General features: G+C 35.2%; 1 protein-coding gene across 1 annotated transcript in view; it reads left to right on the forward strand.

The window, feature by feature from the left end:
* The window catches only part of LOC140172488 (FH1/FH2 domain-containing protein 3-like), a 112633-nt gene that overhangs the window by 55786 nt on the left and 33847 nt on the right, over positions 1-23000 (forward strand). Inside the window, exon 9 of the mRNA XM_072195635.1 lies at positions 1371-1509. Coding sequence (XP_072051736.1) covers positions 1371-1509 — 139 coding nt within the window. The remainder of the gene's footprint in view (positions 1-1370; positions 1510-23000) is intronic.

Genomic DNA, 23000 nt, shown 5'->3' on the forward strand with positions numbered 1-23000 from the left:
CTCAATATGTCTACTCAAGACTTATTTACATGCCACATTGTGTAAAACTGCATGGATACTTAAACCACAAAAACTATTGACTTAAAAGGGCATTTCGTGATCCACAACCTCATCCCCCCACTTTTCTCAAAAAAAGTTGAGATTTTTATATCACTGGAAACCTTTGGCTACATAATGTTTATGTACAAAATATTTCTTGCAGATTAATTCGTTTAGCAAAGATATCGTGAAATTTGAATTTCGTTCTGGTGCACCAGAACGAAATTACAACGCATTGTCTATGGAGCAGTGTAATACACATAATCATGCATAACTCGCGAACGCAAAATCGGAATCAACTGAAATTTTGGGAATAGGTTTTTTTCGTGGATATCTAATGAAAAATGACATAAATAGAGGATGCTAGGATCACGAAATACTCCTTTAAGTCCCCAAAATGTAAATTAAATACAAATTTAAATGCAAATTAAAAATTAAAATACAAATAAAGAAACAAATTATATGCAAATTAAAATACAAATAAAGAAACAGATTAAATGCAAATTGATATCTACTTTGCATATTGCTTACATGATGTTACCCACTTTCTTAAAATACAATGATTTATGAAACTAGAGAACCACACAGAATTTAAGGTTTCGCCAGCTTCCATTGGCCCATTTTACACAATAGTTAATGCTGTAGAATACATAAACCTAAAACAGTAACAGGTGCCGCTTGTAACACCTCCTTGATCTAGATATATAGATAAATATTTATCGTCCTGGCTTGCTTCAGGTATGACTTTCCAGCATTAATTGACTTTTAAGGCGATTGGGATGGCAAGAGCCATATTTTTCCAGTTTTAGGCATGCACTAGGATCCACAACATGCTCATCTCTCAGGGAAACAGTTCTTAAACCCCCATACATTTGTACATTCATTGAATGACCTTTGGGTACAAAAACTCATACTCTGCAGCTTGAGGTCAAATTTTGCACTATGATTATGTAATTGAGGTTATTGGACTATCCCATTGGGATGAGGCTCTTGTGGTCCATAGTGATGTAATTAACATCACTAAACCTGCAGTGTACTTTTTAATATTAATACATTGATCTTATAGAAAATGAGTCAAAGCAGTCAATATTTGCATATAAATTTCCGCAGGTCCTCTTGTTCTTAAATTAAAGCCAAGAATAAATCAAAACGAAAGTGGAATCTCCATTATAGCATTCATACCATTCTTCTTGTGTGCCATCTTTATCAGTCTCAATATTTGAGCACAAGCACTTCTATGACATGCTCCCCTCTTACTTGCCTTAAGTTTCTAGATAACTCACATTATTTGGTTCAATTTTCATAAATATTTCTCTTATTTTGCCTCATAGAATTTGACATTAAGCGAGGATAAGGATGAGGATAAGAAACTAAAGGATTTTCTGTTATCTAAGAACCACGGAACAGCGCCAGGGGATACAGGCGGCATGCATGGCAGATCACGATCACGGGGCAAGTCACCCAGCATGGGTAAGTTGAGCCAAGTGTAACAAAATAGTATCAATACAGTGCGAATAATATCTTATATTTGGTACAATTCTGGTTTACCCTGCGCACCCTTTGTTTTAAGGGTTTGGGTCAGGGTTAGGTTAGAGTTATAATTAGGGTTAGGATTAAGGTAAGGGTTATAATAAGGTTGGGTTAGGATTAGGGTTATGATGGGTTAGCATTAGACTTGTGCGCATGGTATATCAGAATTAGCCCATCCTTAAGTATGCTACAACCTTTTTCCATGATGTGAGTCAAGTAGAAAGGTTAACCCCCTGAGCACTACCAGCCGATCTAACATTGCCTCTGATTGGTCAATTACATGATATTTTCACTTTAATCACCAATCATAATGGAGCTTCGCAAATAATTCAATTTTTGTGTGGTGAAATTATTCTAACAATGTTGCTGATTGGGCCAATTGATAATGAAAACATCTTCTCGGCAGGTAGTTCTCATGGGGTTAGCATCAACCATGGCAAAAGAACATAAATTGTTAGAGATGTAACTCGAAGATACACCCTTTGGAACATAATAGGGCCACAATGTTTCAATTTAAAATACACAGAATATATTAAAATTTAAACCTGTGGTTTCTTTCGCCAAAAATTTATTATACATCATAGCTTTATCTGTTTTGTATTTTCACCATGAATTACTAAAGATATTTTGGAAAAAACAAATTGTGAAATATACCACTTGTGCCATGACTTATACTTTGAACATTACCAAAGAGGCACCCTTTTAACATAGATTGATCTCGATATCACTTTAGTTAAGTATAATTATATTGTATTTTGTAAATTTGAAACTGATGACTACATAGCCTTTATTAGTCACTTATTAAAGGAATTTGAGTAGGATTGCATCAAGAGTGGGTTTATTTGTACAGGAATAGGAGCAAAAGCCTCATAATTTCTAGCTGTTAGTCAAATAAATAAGTGGACCCAGTAATGATCCTTGAGGAACAGTAGAGGTGATGGACCTCAATGTGAGGTGGAAAACATCATATGTTAAATTTGGATCACCCACCTTTAAAGAGGAAGCCACGCCAGAGCAGTTCTTCTGGGGAGAACCAAACCTGCCTGGTTATCAAATTGATCAGTGACAAGGTTATCTCTGAATTTGACAGGTGCTAATTGATGCAATAACATTAAAATATCAATTAGCACCTGTTAAATTCAGAGATAACCTTGTCACTGATTAATTTGATAACCAGGCAGGTTTGGTTTACTCCAGAAGAACTACTCTGGGGGCTTCCTCTTTAAAGTCCATACTGAATTGGGGTCATTTAGTTAATTAGGTAATGAGAACTTGGGAGTGTGAGAGCCCCATGATATGTTAAAAGTTCTGTATGCCAATTTGTACATATTGGCTATTCCCTATGGAAGACGTGGCCTTAATCTCCTACATAGGGGGTGTAGATTTCAAATGGAGTCACCCATTCAGGTAACCCCATTTGGAATTCACACTCCCTGTGTGGGAGATTAACGTCATATCTTCCATATATCAAATAGAATAGAGCAATGTGGTTAGTGCATCCAAACATGAACATTACTGACTATTGATATTTTTATTAATCACTGATTAATTTGATAACCAGGCAGGTTTGGTTTACTCCAGAAGAACTACTCTGGGGGCTTCCTCTTTAAAGTCCATACTGAATTGGGGTCATTTAGTTAATTAGGTAATGAGAACTTGGGAGTGTGAGAGCCCCATGATATGTTAAAAGATCTGTATGCCAATTTGTACATATTGGCTATTCCCTATGGAAGACGTGGCCTTAATCTCCTACATAGGGGGTGTAGATTTCAAATGGAGTCACCCATTCAGGTAACCCCATTTGGAATTCACACTCCCTGTGTGGGAGATTAACGTCATATCTTCCATATATCAAATAGAATAGAGCAATGTGGTTAGTGCATCCAAACATGAACATTACTGACTATTGATATTTTTATAGCTAAATATATTTTTTACCTTAATGTTTTCACGATATGCAATAAAAAGTATTAATATCACTTATTTACTTTCTTTGTTGTTACAACACGATACATGCCATATATGGAAATGCCTGCTGATATTCCAATGCATTATTATTAGCATTGGAATAGGAATTGTTGAAAAAAGCTGATATGCCAATCAATAAGTATATATTAAAAAAGTAAAATTCAAAAAGAAATAGCATTCAATAGTATTCGAGGCTCTGCCTCTCAGACGAATGCACACGTTTGTTCTGCCCAATGAATAATCTGTGTGTAATCAAGTCATCCATGGATGGAAAACATTAGTCACATTACTGCAGTAACGTCTAAGTGCTGTTCATCATTTAATGTGCAGTCAAGTTTAAAAATAACTATTCCTATAGATGAAATTTACATAAAAGACAAACAGCTTGGTATCTTGCCGGTTTTGGATAGATGCTTGAGTGTGTCATCGTTTTTTAAGCTTAACGGGAAGTGAAAACATGCTTGATTTGTTGAAAGTCATATACGATACGACAATTAAGTGTGTAAAATGTTATGAATTGTAGTGGTTAAATACTTATCATACCCATTATGGGAAAAAATGAGACATAAAAGACAAACAGCTTTGTATCTTGCCGGTTTTCGATAGATACTTGAGTATGTCATCGTTTTTTAAGCTTTACGGGAAGGAAAAACATGCTTGATTTGTTGAAAGTCATATACGATACGACAATTAAGTGTGTAAAATGTTATGAATTGTTATGGTTAAATACTTATCATACCTATTATGGGAAAAAATGCATTAATAGTTCTTGACCACCCTTGTCTTGGAGTGGGAAGACGGAGATAATGAATGCAGTCTTGGTTTAGCTGTTTGTCGTCAAAGTACAAACTGTTTACTCAGTGATGCATCGCCACTTATCAAACTGACGTAAGAGGGTGTAATCACCTCCATATTGGGCTATTCTATTTGAAATCCACACTCCCTCTGTGGAAGATTTTGGCAATATCTTCCACAGAGGGAGTATGTTTTTCATATGTAATTGGTCAGGGTTATTCAATTTGAAAGCCATACGCCTATATTTTCCACAAGCGGAGTAAGTATTTGTCTATTCTATTCAAAATTCGTACTCCCTCTGTGGAAGATTTTAGCTAAATCTTCAATAGGGGAGTGTAAATTTTAAATGGAATAGCCCTTTGGATGTGATTATGATGAGTCAACTATTTAATTCAAATGAGACTCATCAGACAGCAAAGATGCCTGCACTCTCTCTCTTTTCTCTTTCTCTCTCCCCGCTCCACTTCTCTCAATTTCTTCCCTCCGTCTGTATCTTCCCTGCCCAGAAAACCATTACAGTGGGGACATAATGCAACTATTTATGACTTTTTTGAAAGTGAGAGACCTTATAGGCCGTAGGATATGGAGATGCAACATCGGTAATCGATAGAGGGCCGTATTTTTATTTGACATCTATGGCTCTCACCAAGGTTTTTAACTTCAGAAACAAAATTATCTTGGGATTTTTGATTTCAAAATGTGGAGTCCGGGGTCCACACATGCTGTCTTTGTTTGCCCTATAACCCAATAATTTATCAGGGTAGGGGTGCTCCACTCTCCCCCTTCCTGCCTCATTTTCATGGGTTCTCTCCAGTTATTTCTATCTCTTCCTTCACAGTCTCTCCCCCTTCTTTTTCTCTCGCATTGATTAGATTAAAGAAATACAAAGGAAAATACAAGGCCAAGCTTGAAATTGGTCTGTTATCAAACTTAAAATAGTCAGGCTTTAGCAATATGCAGATTCTCTAAATAGCTATTAACAGCATCATCTAATTCATGGATGGAAAATTTCCTCTTCCACACATTTTTCTTTCTATACAGACCTATACAGGAGTCATCATTTGTTCCTCCATTTTCCTGGGGGCACCTTTCCTCCCCCCTTTTTATTGAACCCACCAGGCCCAAATAGGTCCAAATCAGAAAAATTTACAAATAAATTCTTATATGTTAATTAAATTGTTTAAAATACCCTCCAACATCCCACAAATAGTTTCATTTTTAAAAGGGAGTAAAGTCCATTTGTTGCATTCAAGTCATTTTTGTAGGGGAAAAGGTGAAAATTATGCACCCACCTGCAAAACAAATCATGTGAACCCACAAACTTGTCTGACATGTGAGGACTGTGTGTGTATATATGCAAATACATTGTTATTGCATGTTTATGCAAGTATTAAATCAAAGTCAGAAAGATATATGAATATTTATTGATTTCTTTTTTTTTAACTACTTCTTATTAAGCAATATCATAATATGCATCTTTAATATTTTCAACCCTGTCTTATATTATTGATAGAACATTTGACCCAGATTTAAACAGAAAAAAGTATCGGTTTTATAGCTGTATATTTGAAAATTTCTCTTTTGATTAGCATGTAAAACGTAATATTATGTGTACCCAAGGACTATCTTATGTATTTTTAGTAGCATAGATAGCATTTTCGAGACAAAGGGAACACAAAATTGCAAATGTATCGATGGCCTGAAAATGCCAATAATTTTTTTTTTTGAAAAGAAAAATAAATGTCACACTTTTTCCTTGCGTCTCAGTGGAAATGCTTACTGCTTAAAGGAGTATTGCCTGATTCTAACATCATCTTTTTATGGTATATTTCATTATAAATACATAAGGAAAGCTTGCAAGTTATGCTCGATTATGTCTATTACATAGGCTCCATATATATATATTTGCAATATTTTTGCCAAGCAGATGAATCTGCAAGAAATATTTTGCGTACAAACTTTATGTAGCCAGCGATTTTCAATGGTATAAAAATTTCAACCTTTTTAAAAAAAAGAGGGGGGGGGGATATGAGGTTGTGGATTCCAAAATGGCCCTTTAATGTCAGACAATTCTATCATCATCACGTATGAGTGTATTTTCATATGCCACACTATCATATCATCACAGTATTCTGTAGTGACAAGATATATTACATATATCGACTGCTCAGTGCCAGAAGTGGGTAAGTGCAATAGCTGCCATGTGTAGCTGGCATGTGAATGAGTACAAAATACTGCATGTAATAAATTGCCATATGTACACTGGGCAGCTATTGCACTTGACTTACCCACTTCTGGCATTGAGAGGTCGATATACCGGTGAATATAATATTATTAGCTCATGCCAATTACAAAAAAGGAATGTGTACACTAAGATAATTAAACACCTTAAAAAAAAGAAATTCCCCACCTAATGGAATGGACATTACTTTGAGACCAAATAATTGAAGCAATAATATTGATATGAAGGTGTGGAGAATTGTGATAACAATTTGATGAAAATTGGTGCAATTCAAATAGATTATATGCTGCTTAAAATTGCTTCTAAAGCTCAAGAAATCATCAAAACTTGTCTAATGCGAAAATTTCATTGAGAGATTGCAAGCTGGATGTAAGACATGCAAAGTTAGACTAGGGTAAAGAATTAGACCCTGTTCACATTAGAAAATTTTCTTCTTTCGACGAACCTCGAATGAAGATTAAAAATTGTTTTCTCTAATGTGTACGTACTTTTCTTCCTTCGATGAAGATTAAAATTGCTTCGTTCAACAAAGCTAAAAAGGTTGTTTCGATGAAAGAATACTTCGTTCGACAAAGTTATTTTTGTAATGTGTACGCTCGCTTCGTTCGACGAAGGAAAGTGATCATGTGACAAGTGACCTTTGCCGGCTTAGATAATAGCCGGGCGTTAATAGCTTCGTTCGAGCTTTGTTAATTTTCATGAAATGTGTACAGTGCAATGTCTTCATTTGATCTTCGTTCAGCGTAATGTGTACGCATGCTTAATTAGTTAATCAAGATTAACTTATCTTCGTCGAATGAAGAAATCTTGAAATGTGAACAGGGTCTTACTTGAGGGATTATATAGAATAAAGCTAAATTCCCCAATGAAGTTTTCACACTATAGTCTGTCTCGTCTCAAGTTGAGAGTAATGCCATGTTGGATTTTGCAGTGGCAGATTCGAATCGTCTGCACTAACCTAATCCTGTGAGGCGTACACACAAACATAGAAGGGCGATTTGAATGTATGCCAGTGACCTACAAATGCACTGATTCAAATCTACCACAGGAAAATCTAACATGGCATTCCCGGGATGGCGTTACTCTCAACTTGAGACGAGACAGAGTATAGACTACTTTTGGTCATTTCTTACCGGGAGTAACCATTATTTGGGATGGCAAACCTGATGACAATTTTTATTCATTCCATATCTTTTTACACAGTACTTGACACTACATATTTTTGAACCAAATTTGGATCTATTGTGCATTTCCTGAAGTGTGATACCATTGTGCTTAAAGTTATGAGGACTCAAGCATGTGGGGACTTTCTTTTTTTGATGTGTGTATGTACAGATGAACATGATATTATTAGCTCATGTCAATTACAAAAATGAAATATGTATACTAAGATAATTAGAATGGACACTAAGATATTAATAAAGCTATCAGTAACAATATGTTTGATCAAATAGTAACACAAGGCAACGTCCGAAATAAATCACATGTTTCGCCAGAAATCTTCATTTTGAGTTGCATTTTATTTGAATAAAATATCACTCAAGTTGTAAAATGCTCTTCAATAGATCTATGAGTGAGTTGTAAAATGATGTATTATTCAATATATATACAACAGTCATGTGGCAATGTCCCTCGTGGAAATGTCAAATCAAAATCAAACAAAGCAAGTCAATTTTCGTGGCTATTTGCTGCAAGCGTACAATTTTTAGCAAAAATCAAAATCAAACAAGACATGTCAATTTTCGCGGTTATTTGCTGCAAGTGTGGAAAGCATTTGCTTGTGAAAAGGTGCTTGAACTTTAGGTGGTGATTGAAATTGAGCAGTTATCGCCATAATGATATTGAAATTGGGGTGGTTATATGATTGAATATAGAGACAATCTCACATCATAAAAAAAAAGCGCAGTGATTTATAGTGCGCTACGCACAGGCACAACACTTAAACATTGATTCACAAGCCTCAGCACACTTAAAAGTCAATAAATCTCTTCCATGTGCACTCTTTACCTAGTCTTTCATATATAACCTCACAAAAAACCCACAAGAGGTCTGCAAAGAGGTTTTTTTGCCCTCAAGCTTTCGGAGTTTCAAACTAAAACTTCTTCTAATGCCAGAAAATATGGCATTTTATTTTATTTTTTTAATAAAACAAATCACATTGATTTTCCAGGTGTAATATAACTCAATAATATTCCTTTAGTTTGACCTGGCTTGGAAAACAAATAAAATTTAATGTTTAATCAAATTTTAGGTGGAAACGGACAAACAAAAAATGTAAAAAATGTTAAAACAATGCAAGTTCAATGAATTGTTTAAGGTGTTTTGCCCTTTTTCTTAAACATTGACTAAATATTGAAATTAAACTTTCATTTTTGGTTAGGGAGAACTTACTGGATATTTTCCAGTGCAAATAATATTTTTTTTAAAGTATGTGTTAACCTTGAAAGTGCTATATTATTTTGAAATGTGTAATTATTGGTTATTTACTCCGAATGTAGAAAGTGCACGATTTTGGGGTCATTGTTCGGAACTCAGGCTATGACCAGAATACCCTGTCTTACGTGGCTCGTCAACACAACACCGATTAAAATCGTAGTTTAAATACTTCTGGTCAGCAGCCGCAAATTGAGCATGTTATGTCCGAATGGCACTTAAAACAATGCAGTTCAGTGACTCAAATATAATGTTATATCTTTAAAACTGCCATTGGGCACATCTGCGTATCAAAACTCATCTTCAGAGCAGTTTGATGTTGAGATAACAGGTGAATTAAGGTTGATGAACTTTGCCACAAGAGTGATATTTGTAGCTCTTGGCTGTTACTCAGTTGGGAAGTGCACAATAAGATTGTGTATCATTCGCTGAAGGGGGAAAGTGTGCGATCATGATCAAAGCTCCCATGGATTTTGAAATCATCTTTATGCTTGCTAAGCCTTACTGGGAAACTGTGTCACACCACTGGTAAACATGAGTGCCAATCATGATCTACTCTGAAAATTTAATAGCTATATGGAAGCTACAGGATTTGGCTATGTAGCTCAGCCAGAACTAGTTAGACTTTGTTCAGGATAGAATAGGCAAAATTCACAAGTAAAGTGTGACTGGTATACTTGATGCTTTTATGATTTTAGCAAGAGGTGGGTCTTAGTTGATTTTTTTAGTTGGATATGAATATCAAATTGAATGATCACATTTGAATTTCATACACCCCTGAGAAAGATTCAACCTGAATCTTCTACAGAAGGAGGGTGAGTTTCAAATAGGGTTGGTTAATGTGCTAATTCCATTGGAAATTCATACTCCCACTGTGGTAGATATTTTCAAAATCTTCCACAGTGCTAGTGTAGATTTTAAATGGAATAGGCCATAAAATCCTTGAATAAGAATATGTTTCTGTAAACCATAACAGATAAAATGCCATTTCATTGACATTACTTCTATTAAAGGAGTGATCAAACCCACATTGACCCAACATTGATTCAAACCTGAGAAGCAATTAGCAAAGTGATCAACAATAAATTGCTTATATATTCAGGTAATTATAAGCTCAACATAGCTACCCCGGCCCCCACTGGTTACGCCACTTTGTCAATGGTTATCTTGAGAGATCCGCCAATTGATCAAGAAGTTCAAATAAAATATTAAAAAACATACTATTTCTTTGTTGTACGATATTCGACTTCCAAATATAGGCTCATCATTATATCCCCATAGGTTTGTTCAATTTCAGCAGTTGAAATTGATTAGGTGTTTTAAATCCTACGTACTCACACACGATATATTTACTATTATTAAAATAAGCAGCTCGAGTGTTTTGATATTTAATGTTGTTGCAATCGGATAAGCTTAGTGATACACTATATGCCAATTGTAACACACAAAAACAGTGAAAATTAGTGCTCAAGTGTTTTATTTTTCTTTGTAAATCTGTATATTAAAAAGCTAGAATTGATCAAGACTTTTCCAATCCATAAGAATGGGCTATTCCATTTAAAATGCATACTACCCATGTGGAAGATTTTGGAAATATATTCTACAGGGGGAGTATGAATTTTAAATGGAATGAACACATTAGCAGCTCCATTTGAAACTTGCCCTCCCTCAGTGAAAGATTAAGGTTGTATCTTTCTCAGAAGGTGTATGAAATTTAAATAGAGCTGCCTAATGTGTTCATTCCATTTGAAACTCATACTCCTCTGGAAGATATTTCCAAAATCTTCCACAGGGGTAGTGTGGATTTTAAATGGAATAACCCAATCCATGCTTAAAACATTCATCAAGTCTAATGGAAATGAATCATTGGTTTCCAATTGCCCCCACCCCACTCGTCTGCATCAAATCGTTTATAATAGATACAATTTCTATCATTCCTATTACGGTATCAAATTGTGGTGAACATTCTTGAGAAAATGTCTTTGCATTAGTCTAATGGCAATGAATCAATAGTGTCTGATTGCCAACCCACTCGCATCAAATTGTAATTTTGGCCAATTTCAAATAACTCGCACTCTTTCTTTAAAAATTGTTTGTAGTGTCTGTACCAAACTCAATAGTAAAGTGTCTCTTTTCATTCAGTTAACAAGTTCAAGTTAACAAGGGTATACATTGGTTTGCCTCAAGTTCAGTAGTGTCGTAAAGTTAATCGCACAGAGTGCACATGCACACATACAAGGGCGGGTTTGTCGACATGCTTGCAGCGCAGCCAACCGCAAAAAGGCATTGACATCACTACTGAACTTGAGGTGAAACAAATAATTGTGTATTAAGCTTAATAATGAAATATTTAGTATCCCCTTGGAACTGCTGTTTTACAAAAAGTCTGGTTATTCTTGTAGTTGGATCATTAGTTTCCAAATGAACACCTGAAAAAGGGGATTTACTGTTTACTTTAATGGTACATATATTCCAAATCATTTTGAAGAAAAATGGCATGTAATTCAAAATAATTTCATACTTGCTTTTATCAAAACACACTGAAAATGGGAACCAAATTGATAGAAAATTATACCTTATGTTTGGAAAATAGTATTATGGGTAAATGTGGGACAATGCACAAATGGACACGCTTATAATTTGAGACCAGTTTACAAATTGATTACTTCAGAAGGAAATAAATGGTATAATTTTTTTAAGCTGACCGAAGAGGGGAACAACTTCAAAGTGGCCACAGATCCTTCTAATGAGATGCAAGATAGTTACGTGTTACTGTTGTTGTTAGTGTTGTTTTGCCTCGTAAAGATAAAGCCTTATGTCAAGTTATGATGTTCCCAGAATTTGGTAACAATTTGCAAGCTTTTGTATGCGATAAGGTTTCAAATATGTTGACGTCACAAATTTTGAATTTTTTTTGTCACAAATCTGTGCATTTTCACCAAATATGCCGCAAAATTTCATTTCCCCCATGCAGTCTCAGTGATGTGACAATGGGTTGCGTGTAGATTCTGTTGAATATGTGATGCCATGATGATGTCATGATTAATACTCTGCATGCTAGCCATATACTTAACATAAAATGTCCCAGTTTTGAGATATTTTCTCAAAATATCAACAGCTATCTTAAGAACCACTGAACCAATACTAGGTTTGTTTGTACTCATTTTAATTCATTTTTCATGCTGATTCCAAATATTGTAATGACAATTTACAATTCTGAAATTTTTGAATCAAAAAACCAAAAAAAAACTTGTCGTCTGCAGTCGACACCCGCGTGGAGAGACTTTAAAAAGGCGGGTATCATCTATCCCTGCTGGCTCTTTATGCAGCCAATACTAGGTTTGTTTGTACTCATTTTAATTCATTTTTCATGCTGATTCCAAATATTGTAATGACAATTTACAATTCTGAAATTTTGAATCAAAAACCCCCCAAAAATTGTCGTCTGCAGTCGACACCCAAGCGTGGAGAGACTTTAAAAGGCGGTATCATCTATCCCTGCTGGCTCTTTATGCAGCCAATACTAGGTTTGTTTGTACTCATTTTAATTCATTTTTCATGCTGATTCCAAATATTGTAATGACAATTTACAATTCTGAAATTTTTGAATCAAAAAACCAAAAAAAACTTGTCGTCTGCAGTCGACACCCGCGTGGAGAGACTTTAAAAAGGCGGGTATCATCTGTCCCTGCCGGCTCTTTATGCAGCCTTTGATACTCACCTGTAATTTTGTGAAATTCAGAAATAATGTCAAGATGTTTCCAAATATTTAGACTATATCGCAGAGACAGGTGTAAAACATGATTGAAAAAAATATGGAACAGAACGGAAACGATGCATGGAATCTTAAGGTGAAATCACAATTGGAAAGCCGACAGAGAAGAGTAATAAATATACAGCGGAGTGAAGTTGACAAGCTGGAGAGGTTTTCTTGCTAGAGTGAAAGTGTTACCAAAACAGTAGCTTATATTTGATTAGTTGACAGGTTTTTCACTGTTATCTATAGCGTTTATTTGATTTGTTTATGTAAGACGGTTCTGACTGTGGAGAGCGTTTACACAGCCTTTTGAGTCGGAAGATTTTGTTGTTGTTGTTGACGGTAAATAAGGCGGCTGAACGGTTTTTAAATGATTTATGATGTGATGATTGTGCTTCAAGCGAGTTGAGTAAATCGATAGATATTTAGTGAACCTGAAGTGATGATGGGAAGATAATGTGGGACAATGGAGGAGAGGAAAAGAGAGAGAGGGAAGTGGAGGGAGAGAGAAAGAAGAGAATGAGATGAGACATGGGTGTAAAAGATGTGCAAAGGGAGAGAGAGAATGAGAAAGAAAGGAAAGATACTATAAGAAGAGAAAGGGGGAAAAAGGAAGGAGAAGGAGATTGGAAATTCATACTCCCACTGTGGTAGATATTTTCAAAATCTTCCACAGTGCTAGTGTAGATTTTAAATGGAATAGGCCATAAAATCCTTGAATAAGAATATGTTTCTGTAAACCATAACAGATAAAATGCCATTTCATTGACATTACTTCTCATCATTATATCCCCATAGGTTTGTTCAATTTCAGTAGTTGAAATTGATTAGGTGTTTTAAATCCTACGTACTCACACACGATATATTTACTATTATTAAAATAAGCAGCTCGAGTGTTTTGATATTTAATGTTGTTGCAATCGGATAAGCTTAGTGATACACTATATGCCAATTGTAACGCACAAAAACAGTGAAAATTAGTGCTCAAGTGTTTTATTTTTCTTTGTAAATCTGTATATTAAAAAGCTAGAATTGATCAAGACTTTTCCAATCCATAAGAATGGGCTATTCCATTTAAAATGCATACTACCCATGTGGAAGATTTTGGAAATATATTCTACAGGGGGAGTATGAATTTTAAATGGAATGAACACATTAGCAGCTCCATTTGAAACTTGCCCTACCTCAGTGAAAGATTAAGGTTGTATCTTTCTCAGAAGGTGTATGAAATTTAAATAGAGCTGCCTAATGTGTTCATTCCATTTGAAACTCATACTCCTCTGGAAGATATTTCCAAAATCTTCCACAGGGGTAGTGTGGATTTTAAATGGAATAACCCAATCCATGCTTAAAACATTCATCAAGTCTAATGGAAATGAATCATTGGTTTCCAATTGCGGGACAATGGAGGAGAGGAAAAGAGAGAGAGGGAAGTGGAGGGAGAGAGAAAGAAGAGAATGAGATGAGACATGGGTGTAAAAGATGTGCAAAGGGAGAGAGAGAATGAGAAAGAAAGGAAAGATACTATAAGAAGAGAAAGGGGGAAAAAGGAAGGAGAAGAAAAGATGGCAAAAGAGCTCCTACACCATATTTGTTTAGGGAAAGAAACAATACAAAAAAGATAAACAGAGATTTTAAACAGTTCTCTCAACAAATATTTGACTTACTTTATATTTCATCCCACATCCATGGGATTTCATCAGAAAGTGAGGTAGAGCGGTAAACACCTAGTCATACAAAAAAGAGCATCTGCATAAATAAATAAATGGATATCAGCCCTAAAAAAGCTTGGTGTTTCCTTAATGAGCGCACATGTTAAAAGTCTACCAAAATCTGTAAAAAAGGACTGCTCATAATATTTGCTAAACATTCAAATAGCAAGTGCTACATCAGGAATAAAATAATAGCAATCAGTGTCACATGGCCTCTTTGATTTAAAACCTTTCCTCACATATTGTTTTGAGTGGAAATTTTTATCTTAAAAAAGTTGGAGATATTTATACCAGCAGAAACATTGGACTACATAATACATTGTTCTCATAACATTTCTTTCAGATTCTGTCATTTGTCAAAGAAATTCTCCCAATTTGTAATTTCTGTCTATCGACAAACAGTAATACACAGTGGCCTATGAAGGGATGTAATACATGTAATTATGCATAGCTCGCAAATACAAAATCGGAATCAGCTGACATTTTGGAAATAATGTTTTTTCGTCGATAAATATCGATCCATTCTGGGGAAAAAAGACGCTGAAATCACAAAATGCACCTTTAACTCTATTCACGCCGGTGTCGACTACAGACGACATGTTTTTAAAAAAATTCAAAAATTGGAATCAGCATGAAAAATGCTTCAAAATAAGTACAAACAAGCATATATTGGTTCAGTAGTTCTTAAGATAGCTCTTGATATTTTGAGAAAATATTTCAAAACTTGGAAGTTTTTCTGTTAAAGCGAAGGACTAGCACACAGAGCATTAAGCATTGCCTTAAATCCTGGGGAAATTCCCATACCATCCTCACTTGATAATCCCATTGTCAGCTCACCATTGATTTCAGATTCTCATACATTTTAACCATCATGCATCATTAAATTATCCATTATAGTGCAATATCTTAGCAGAACTTTTTGACATAAAAATGAATGAATAAATAAATAAGTGAAACAGTTTTGATGTCTGCATTCATCCACAATTTTGAATTTTTACGGCATCCAATCAATCAGGCAATGTATTGTCTTAGTCTGTCAGACTGATATTTAGATCTGCTTTTCAGATTGAGTCTGCCAAGCCATGATCAATAACTCCCTTGTATCAATCAATTACATGAACAAGGGATTCGTGCAATAATGTTGGCAGCTTGCGACTGTTCCATCAATCAAAACAAATGGGCTATTCCAGTTGAAATCCATACACCCCCTATGATAGACATGGCCTTAATCTCCCACACAGGGGTTGTAGATTTCAAATGGAGTCACCCATTCATGTTCCACCAAGCAAAACAAATAGGCTATTCCAGTTGAAATCCATACACCCTATGGAAGAGACGACCTTAATCTTCCACAGAGGGGGTGTAGATATTAAATAGAATCACCCATTTAGGTAATCCCATTTAAAATTCACATACTCCTTGTGTATAAGATTAAGGTCATATCTTCCATAAGGGGTATGGATTTCAATTGGAATAGCCACATGATGGACCGTCTTGTCTGTATTCCCTCTAACGATATGTTCCTATGTTAATGTTCTACAGATCAACAGTCTTTAGTTTAATAGTGCAAATGTTTGTGCTGCAATTATATTCACATTTTTTGCGTTTCAAGTAGCTACTGCGAAAATAACAATGTTCAAATATATTGGGCAATTCCATCATTCCGCAAGGCGAAGTTTGCATGTGCAAATTATGGAATTAGAGTGGTTTGGAAAAGTTTCTCCTACTTTAATCATTCACTTTACCAAAAATAGTTTCCATTATGCTATTCACCTACATGTTTGGCTGCTGCATTAAAAAACTTTGCGTTGTGGAATAATGCGCTTGGAATTGCCTGTACACATAGTTCAATTTGTGGAAGCTTGGAATCATGAATATTCAAATAAGTGGACGTAACTTCAGAATCTGGTACACCCCTCCTGTTATACAACCCTGTGATTATTTTTAAAGTTAGTGATTCAAAATTTTGTGGCAAAGTTAATAGCTTATCAAATTAACTACCGATATTATGATCAAGACACAACTTTAAAAAGTTAATTATTGTCATGCTGATTTGGATTCAAGTAGGAGTTTTGTAAATAAAATCCTATCAAGTTTGTTATGAACAAAGTTGTCAGAAATCTTTTGCATATGTCAAGGAATGGTTAATCTCAGAAAAGGCGATTCCCATGCTGATGCCACCAGACACAGTGCTTCTGAGCAGGGTTGACAAACATGCAATTTGGTAGCCCAATTGGGGCAACTTTAGAAGATTTTCCCCTGTAACTTTTGAAATTTTCCTATCCCATAGCAACCAATGGTTAAGAAAATAATTGGGCGACTTTTCAACATTTGCTCCTGCGACTTCCAGTTGTTTTATGTCGCATTGTAACCAGTGGTTAAGAGGAAAATTGTGTGATTTTTAAATGATTTGCCGCACGATGCAGGCTGAAAATTGTAGGCAACTCTAGTTTTGGGATGAAGTTACCGCTAGATTAGCAAAATAGCAACATGTTTTTGTTGTTTTAGGTGTAGGATGGGCTGTAGATTTGTCAAGAGATCAAGAAAGCTTATTTCTGTGTGTCTACCAGGTATACTGGTTAGCTTGATCAGTAAAATTTGGACTCTCTCATGGCTGTCCATATTTTTAAAGGCCACTGAAGTGCAAAATTGTGCTTTCTCTTTCAGGAATAACAATGTAATTTGTTTATTTATTTACTACGCATAAAAATCCAGAAATACAACAAGAAAACTGAGATACATTCAGGAGTTTCAACCGTTGCTTCAAATTTTGGCTTGAAAATGTTGATTTTTAGAGGATTGTAATTCTGGGAGTGGGTAAGCAGAATGGCTTGGAAATTATGGAGGACACCCTTTCAAAAAGTGTTGCAAAATTTAGGCTGTTGGTATATTTGCAATCTGGCTACACCACTGATGTAACTTTTGATGTATGTTGTTATTTTATGTCTTTTAACATGTTTGCTCTGTAGGTTTGACTTTTTTTTCAAAGAAATAGTTATCAAATAAATAGTTATCAAATAAAGTTGAATTAAATTGAATTAAGTCATGATTATGTGCACAACTGCACAGGTTGTGAAGCTTTCTAAAGCTACACTGTAAACTTGCTCAAATGTCAGTATGCATTTATCCAACTTCAAGAAGAGTGGAGAGTGGTAATTTTAATTTGTGTGTTGTTTAAAAATAAATGTGTGCAAATGAAGTGGATAATTTACCTGTAAGAATTTTGCCTCGCATTAGTCAAACCAAAGTGTCTGTGAATGATGCTATATATAAACTGCAAATGCTAGAGCGCTACCTGTCACCGAATTGACTTCAAATTATCGTCAATGCAGTCAATATACCGTCAAATTAATTCACCTCTTACGTGTGATATGTATACACAGGGATATACAGAAGTCACAATAATCGGTGTGAAATTGTCAGGTCGAAATATACGTGAAGCTGTTGACTGGTGACTTGTCTGACTCACACACCAGACATAGGGGGCGCTCTTTATGTATACTGTAGTTTATGTTACGCCAGTTCTGAAAACTTCAGTGGATTTTTTCAAATGGCAAGGTTTCATGTCATTTGGAAGGTCTACTAGTGAATGTAACTGAAGAGCAACTAGACATAGAAATATATATTATAAGTGCTTAACTTATTTTTGGGTTAGGCCCAAGTGCCACTCAACCCCAGTATGTTGTCATTCTTGAGCAGATTTTAGGCTCCTTTGCTGTGCCCAAAATGGAAGACTAATAATTAGCATAATCGACAAAGTCACCATTTAAGGAATCGGATAGCAACGTTTGCAGAGTATTTTTTGTGAGACCTGAGAGCACATCAGACATATCAAATTGCATTCTGAATCACTTGTCATAAAATGTGTATTATATCGCAAATTTCAAAAAATCAAAATTATTTGATATCAGAAGGACATTCAACATATTCAAAATGCAATTCGATATGTCCAATGTGCTCTCAGGTCCCACAAAAAATATGTGAAAACGTCACTATCCGAGCCCTTAAACTCCAAGCCCTTAAACTGACTAACTTGCCTAGAGCTTCTTCAATCCAATTTTAACACAATATGCAGCATATTAGGTATTTTATATTAGTTGCAATGAATATTAGAAAGCCAAAAAACTTGTGCATAACTGTTGAAAACAAAACAAAATATTGGTATATCATCAGCTGTCAATCTTCATTCAAAAATGGAAAAAGTAATTTAGCATGAGAGGTATCAGTTCTTTTATATTCGCTGCTTGATTGATGGTATTGGAAATATAAAAATAGCAACACCTTTCTGTGCTTCCATCTTTCACTATAGTACTAAAACAGTGATATGAATAGCACATTAGATTATGGAATAATTTAAAAAAAGGTTGGTATGAAATGTCAGGGTTGATATGAAATGACGGATTTCATATTTGTGCAGTTATGCACGTTGACTTCCTCCTTTTTCCGTTTTTTTCCTCTTTCTACTCTGTTGCTATACTCTTTTCCACTAACTTGTGTTCTTTTTTACTCTACAATACTCTACTCTACAATGTTACTCTACAATGCTATAGTATACTCTACTGTGCAGCCTAATACTCTACTCTACTCTACATTATAATGCTCTACTCTGCTCTACTCTGCTCTACTCTATGTTATAATGCTCTACTCTGCTCTAATGCTCTGCCCTGCTCTACTCGAATCTGTTATAATGCTCTACTCTAACCTGCTAAACTTTACTCTACAATTCTTCACTCTACTCAATGCATTATTTCACTCCACTCTACCTATAATACTCTACTCCACTCTACTCTACTCTATTCTACTCTACTCTACTTTATTATACTCTACTCTACTTTATTCTACCCTACTCTACTTTACTCTACTCTACTCTACTCTACTCTACTCTACTCTACAATGCTCTTTCCAATGAGTTTCTAAACAAGACATAAAAGTTGATGTCATGTGTGTGTATTTTTTGCAAACATTGCAACTTAGGAATTCACTAATATAAAAAAAACAAAAAACCTACAAATATCGGTAAAACGTTAGTCACTACAACTCAATAATTGTAACTGTGATTGTAATTAACTTGGTTTCTGATATGACATCAAACGATGTACATAGAATTGGGAGTTTTAAGACTAAAGACATAAGAATGAACAAATACATTTGTTGTTACTTAGTATGCCAAGCCATGTAAAATCTGTTCATAGTCACGATACAAAAGACATCTAACATAGAACATGATTTTTTTATCAAGTACATAAAATACAGGGTCATGTTGAAGTTTATTGCTCTATGGTGTCTCTGATTCAATATTGCAAAATTCATAACTGGTCTGAAATTGATTTATTTAACAATTGAATTCCAACTTGAGGCAATTGAGATGAGTGGCCTGGCATGCAAAGATATTACACATTTATTACAAAATGGAGCCAATATACTTGGATGTATCATTGCTTTCTGAAGTTTAAAATTTAACCATGTTATTCCCAATGCGTACTATACCTGTTAATTGGTTACAAGAAAACTACTATGAGCCAATCAGTAAGAATGGTGGTAGGACTGAAGATGTTTCAACCCATGAGTACTACATGCTGATTGGTTACAAGAAGACTGTTATGATTTATTGAGCCAATCAGCAACAATAGTAGCGGTGAATAGGTTTAACCCTATGAGTATTACCTGCTAATTGGTTACAAGAAAATTACTAGGATTTATTGAGCCAATCAGCAACATGGTAAGAATGGTGGTAGGACTGAAGAGGTTTAACCCATGAGTACTACCTGCTGATTGGTTACAAGAAGATGATGAATTTATTGATCCAATCAGGAGCATGGTAAGAATGGTGGTAGGGCTGAAGAGGATTGAGTATAAATATAAGCTGTATTTTAATTGGTCAATCAGATGAATATATCGGATAATTAACCAATGTTGTAAGAAATGCAGAGGTCCTCGGGGGGTTCAATATCACACTTTTTTGGCAATGCACTTGAATTTATGTTGGTATTGTTACAAATTGGATAGCTTCTTTCCCGCGTATTTTTTTTTTAAAAGATGGGATTCCTTAACATTCTGTGAACAACTTTTGAGAGAAATAGAAGACATGTATAATTGATGAATAGGAAAGCAATTTGCTTCAAATAGGTAATGAAAAAATAATTTAATTTACAATAATCTGGCCAAGAAAATATTATGAGCCATGATAATATCAACCCCAATGGCACAGTTCCATTACCCCCCACTGAACAAGCAAAGGTCAAATTTTGACCTCAAGTTGCGGAACATGAGATTTTATACCCAACCCATCCAAAGGTTGTTATTTGAGTGTAGAAGCAGGTTGGGGTTACGGAACTGTGTCCTAGAGATTGTGATGTTTGAGATGAAATTAGCAAGCAATAAATCATTTTCTATACTTCAATATAATAGAAACCTACTAATCACTTTAGTTACATGAATCCAATAAAAAATTTGAGACGATTTCTATTTTTTGCCCCATTTTTTCCACATAATCCTGAATGTTTTCAACCCACTGCGACCTACTTTTATCTCACAAGCGAATTGTCACTGATTTGATCGGAAGAAAAATGACTTCTTATCGTGCAATTTGATGCTTAATTTTTGATAGGCTTATTGTGTTTGTCACATTCGGTCTCTGTCTCTCAGTGAATTGAGATACAGGCACTATATGCATGGACCACACTGTCCTCATCCCAATGGCATAGTTCAATAACCTCAATTAAACAATAAAAAGTGCTAAATTTGACCTCAAGTTGCGGAGTATGAGTTTCTGTACTCAAATTTTCAAAGGTCATTCAATGAATGTACAAATGTATTGGGGTTAAAGAACTGTGCCCTGGTAGATGAATATGTTGTGGATCCTAGTGAGGGGTGTGTTACAGGTGTTTGGAAAAGATCTGTTCAGGCTGTGTTTTCACATAAATATGCGTGTAATTGAGCACCTCTAGTTCGTTTACATTCATAACTTTCAATACCTGCCCTTTTTTTTGCGGGATGAAACTCCGAAGAGAAAATAAGCCACTTATATGTCTATGAAAATCTAAGTTTTCCATTTAGACACGGATGTTTTTTAGACAAAATTTAATTAAACCCATGAATGTACCCTTTGGGTGTATTTTGTGTCATTAGGTAAAAGATGTATGTTGTGCAACAGTATATGAAGGGGTGTAGCCCATGCTTGCTATTGTAAGAGATGCATTTGCATACAGGAGAAAAATACTACCTGTGCTGCATGTACTGTCATCAGTAGAGCTCTCTTGTAATTGAAATCCATGGTACAGCCTGGCAGATACTGGGGAGATATACTATGATACTTAAGTAGACAAGTTTGGTGGATAAAATATCAATGAGTGAATAATATAATACCTGTCCACTGTAACTGTGAAATATAATGAAGTGACAAGTTATACCAACTGGCTTTAATGTCTTTCTTACAGAGACCCTGATTGGTTAATTACATGATATAATCATCTGAGGAACCATGAAAATAGAGCTTTTAGATCTCTCAGGAAACTTAATCCCCCTTTCAGGCTTTGCCATTTGAAATTTGCAGGGAGTTTTTAATCGCTCTCTTTTATTAGGAGAGCACTAGGAGAGCATTTTACTGTACTATATATATGTGATGGTTATTGTTACACCAAAGGTAGGCGAGCAATAAAAAGCTCTCCTCAGCTTTATTTGAGGGGAGTGATGGAGAGCAGTCGCTCTATCTCTCCTCAAACGGCAGAGCCTGCCCTTTAGCCCTAACTGACTATTCTTACCACATCTTTGATTGGTTCAATACATGATATAGGCCTCTTTGTAACCAATTAAAATAGTTGTTAGAGGTCGATGATTTCGTTTTTGTTATTAACCTGAAATTTGCAAAATTCTGCTCAGGTTAGTTCAAACATGCCAAGTTGTGGGTTACGAAAAAGCTTTGAAAAACTTAGCAGTAAACCACCATGTGAAATCACCATCAGACACGGCAAGACTTGAGTAGATTCAAGTTAATACTCTATATAGGATCATGGTCTAGAGAGCTGTCAGTTTTCTCATCTTATATATGTCATCTGGTGCACCTCGCCGTTCAAGCCCACAAGCGAAAAAACGTATCCTTATCATTTATCCATTGTGGAGGTTTGCGGTTTGCATAAAAAAAGGGGGCTAAAACTTCACCCGAGTTGGTCGTGGCCGTTAGTCTTATCACTCCAAGATCAGAGGTCGAGCTGGGATTGGCTAGAGGGTATCAAGTTGCTATGACGATGCTATCAGATTTGATTAGAGTGACATTTAGCATCGGCTCCTGGTGACAGTTTAAGGAGTTGTGTGGCATTTGTTGCGTTGAGTATCAAAATAATAAAAAAGTGAACAGTTTTCACATTTTGTTTCTATCGTTAACTGAATACATTAATATGAAATTGGTATTTCCGGAACCCCTTAAGGACTACTGCATTTCTTACAATGCCCCTGATTGGTTAATTATGGTTAATTACGCAATATATTCATATGGGTGACTAATTATATAGCAGCTTCTAAATATTAA

The sequence above is a fragment of the Amphiura filiformis genome, chromosome 16 (genome assembly GCF_039555335.1).
Source record: "Amphiura filiformis chromosome 16, Afil_fr2py, whole genome shotgun sequence".
Lineage (NCBI taxonomy): Eukaryota > Metazoa > Echinodermata > Ophiuroidea > Amphilepidida > Amphiuridae > Amphiura > Amphiura filiformis.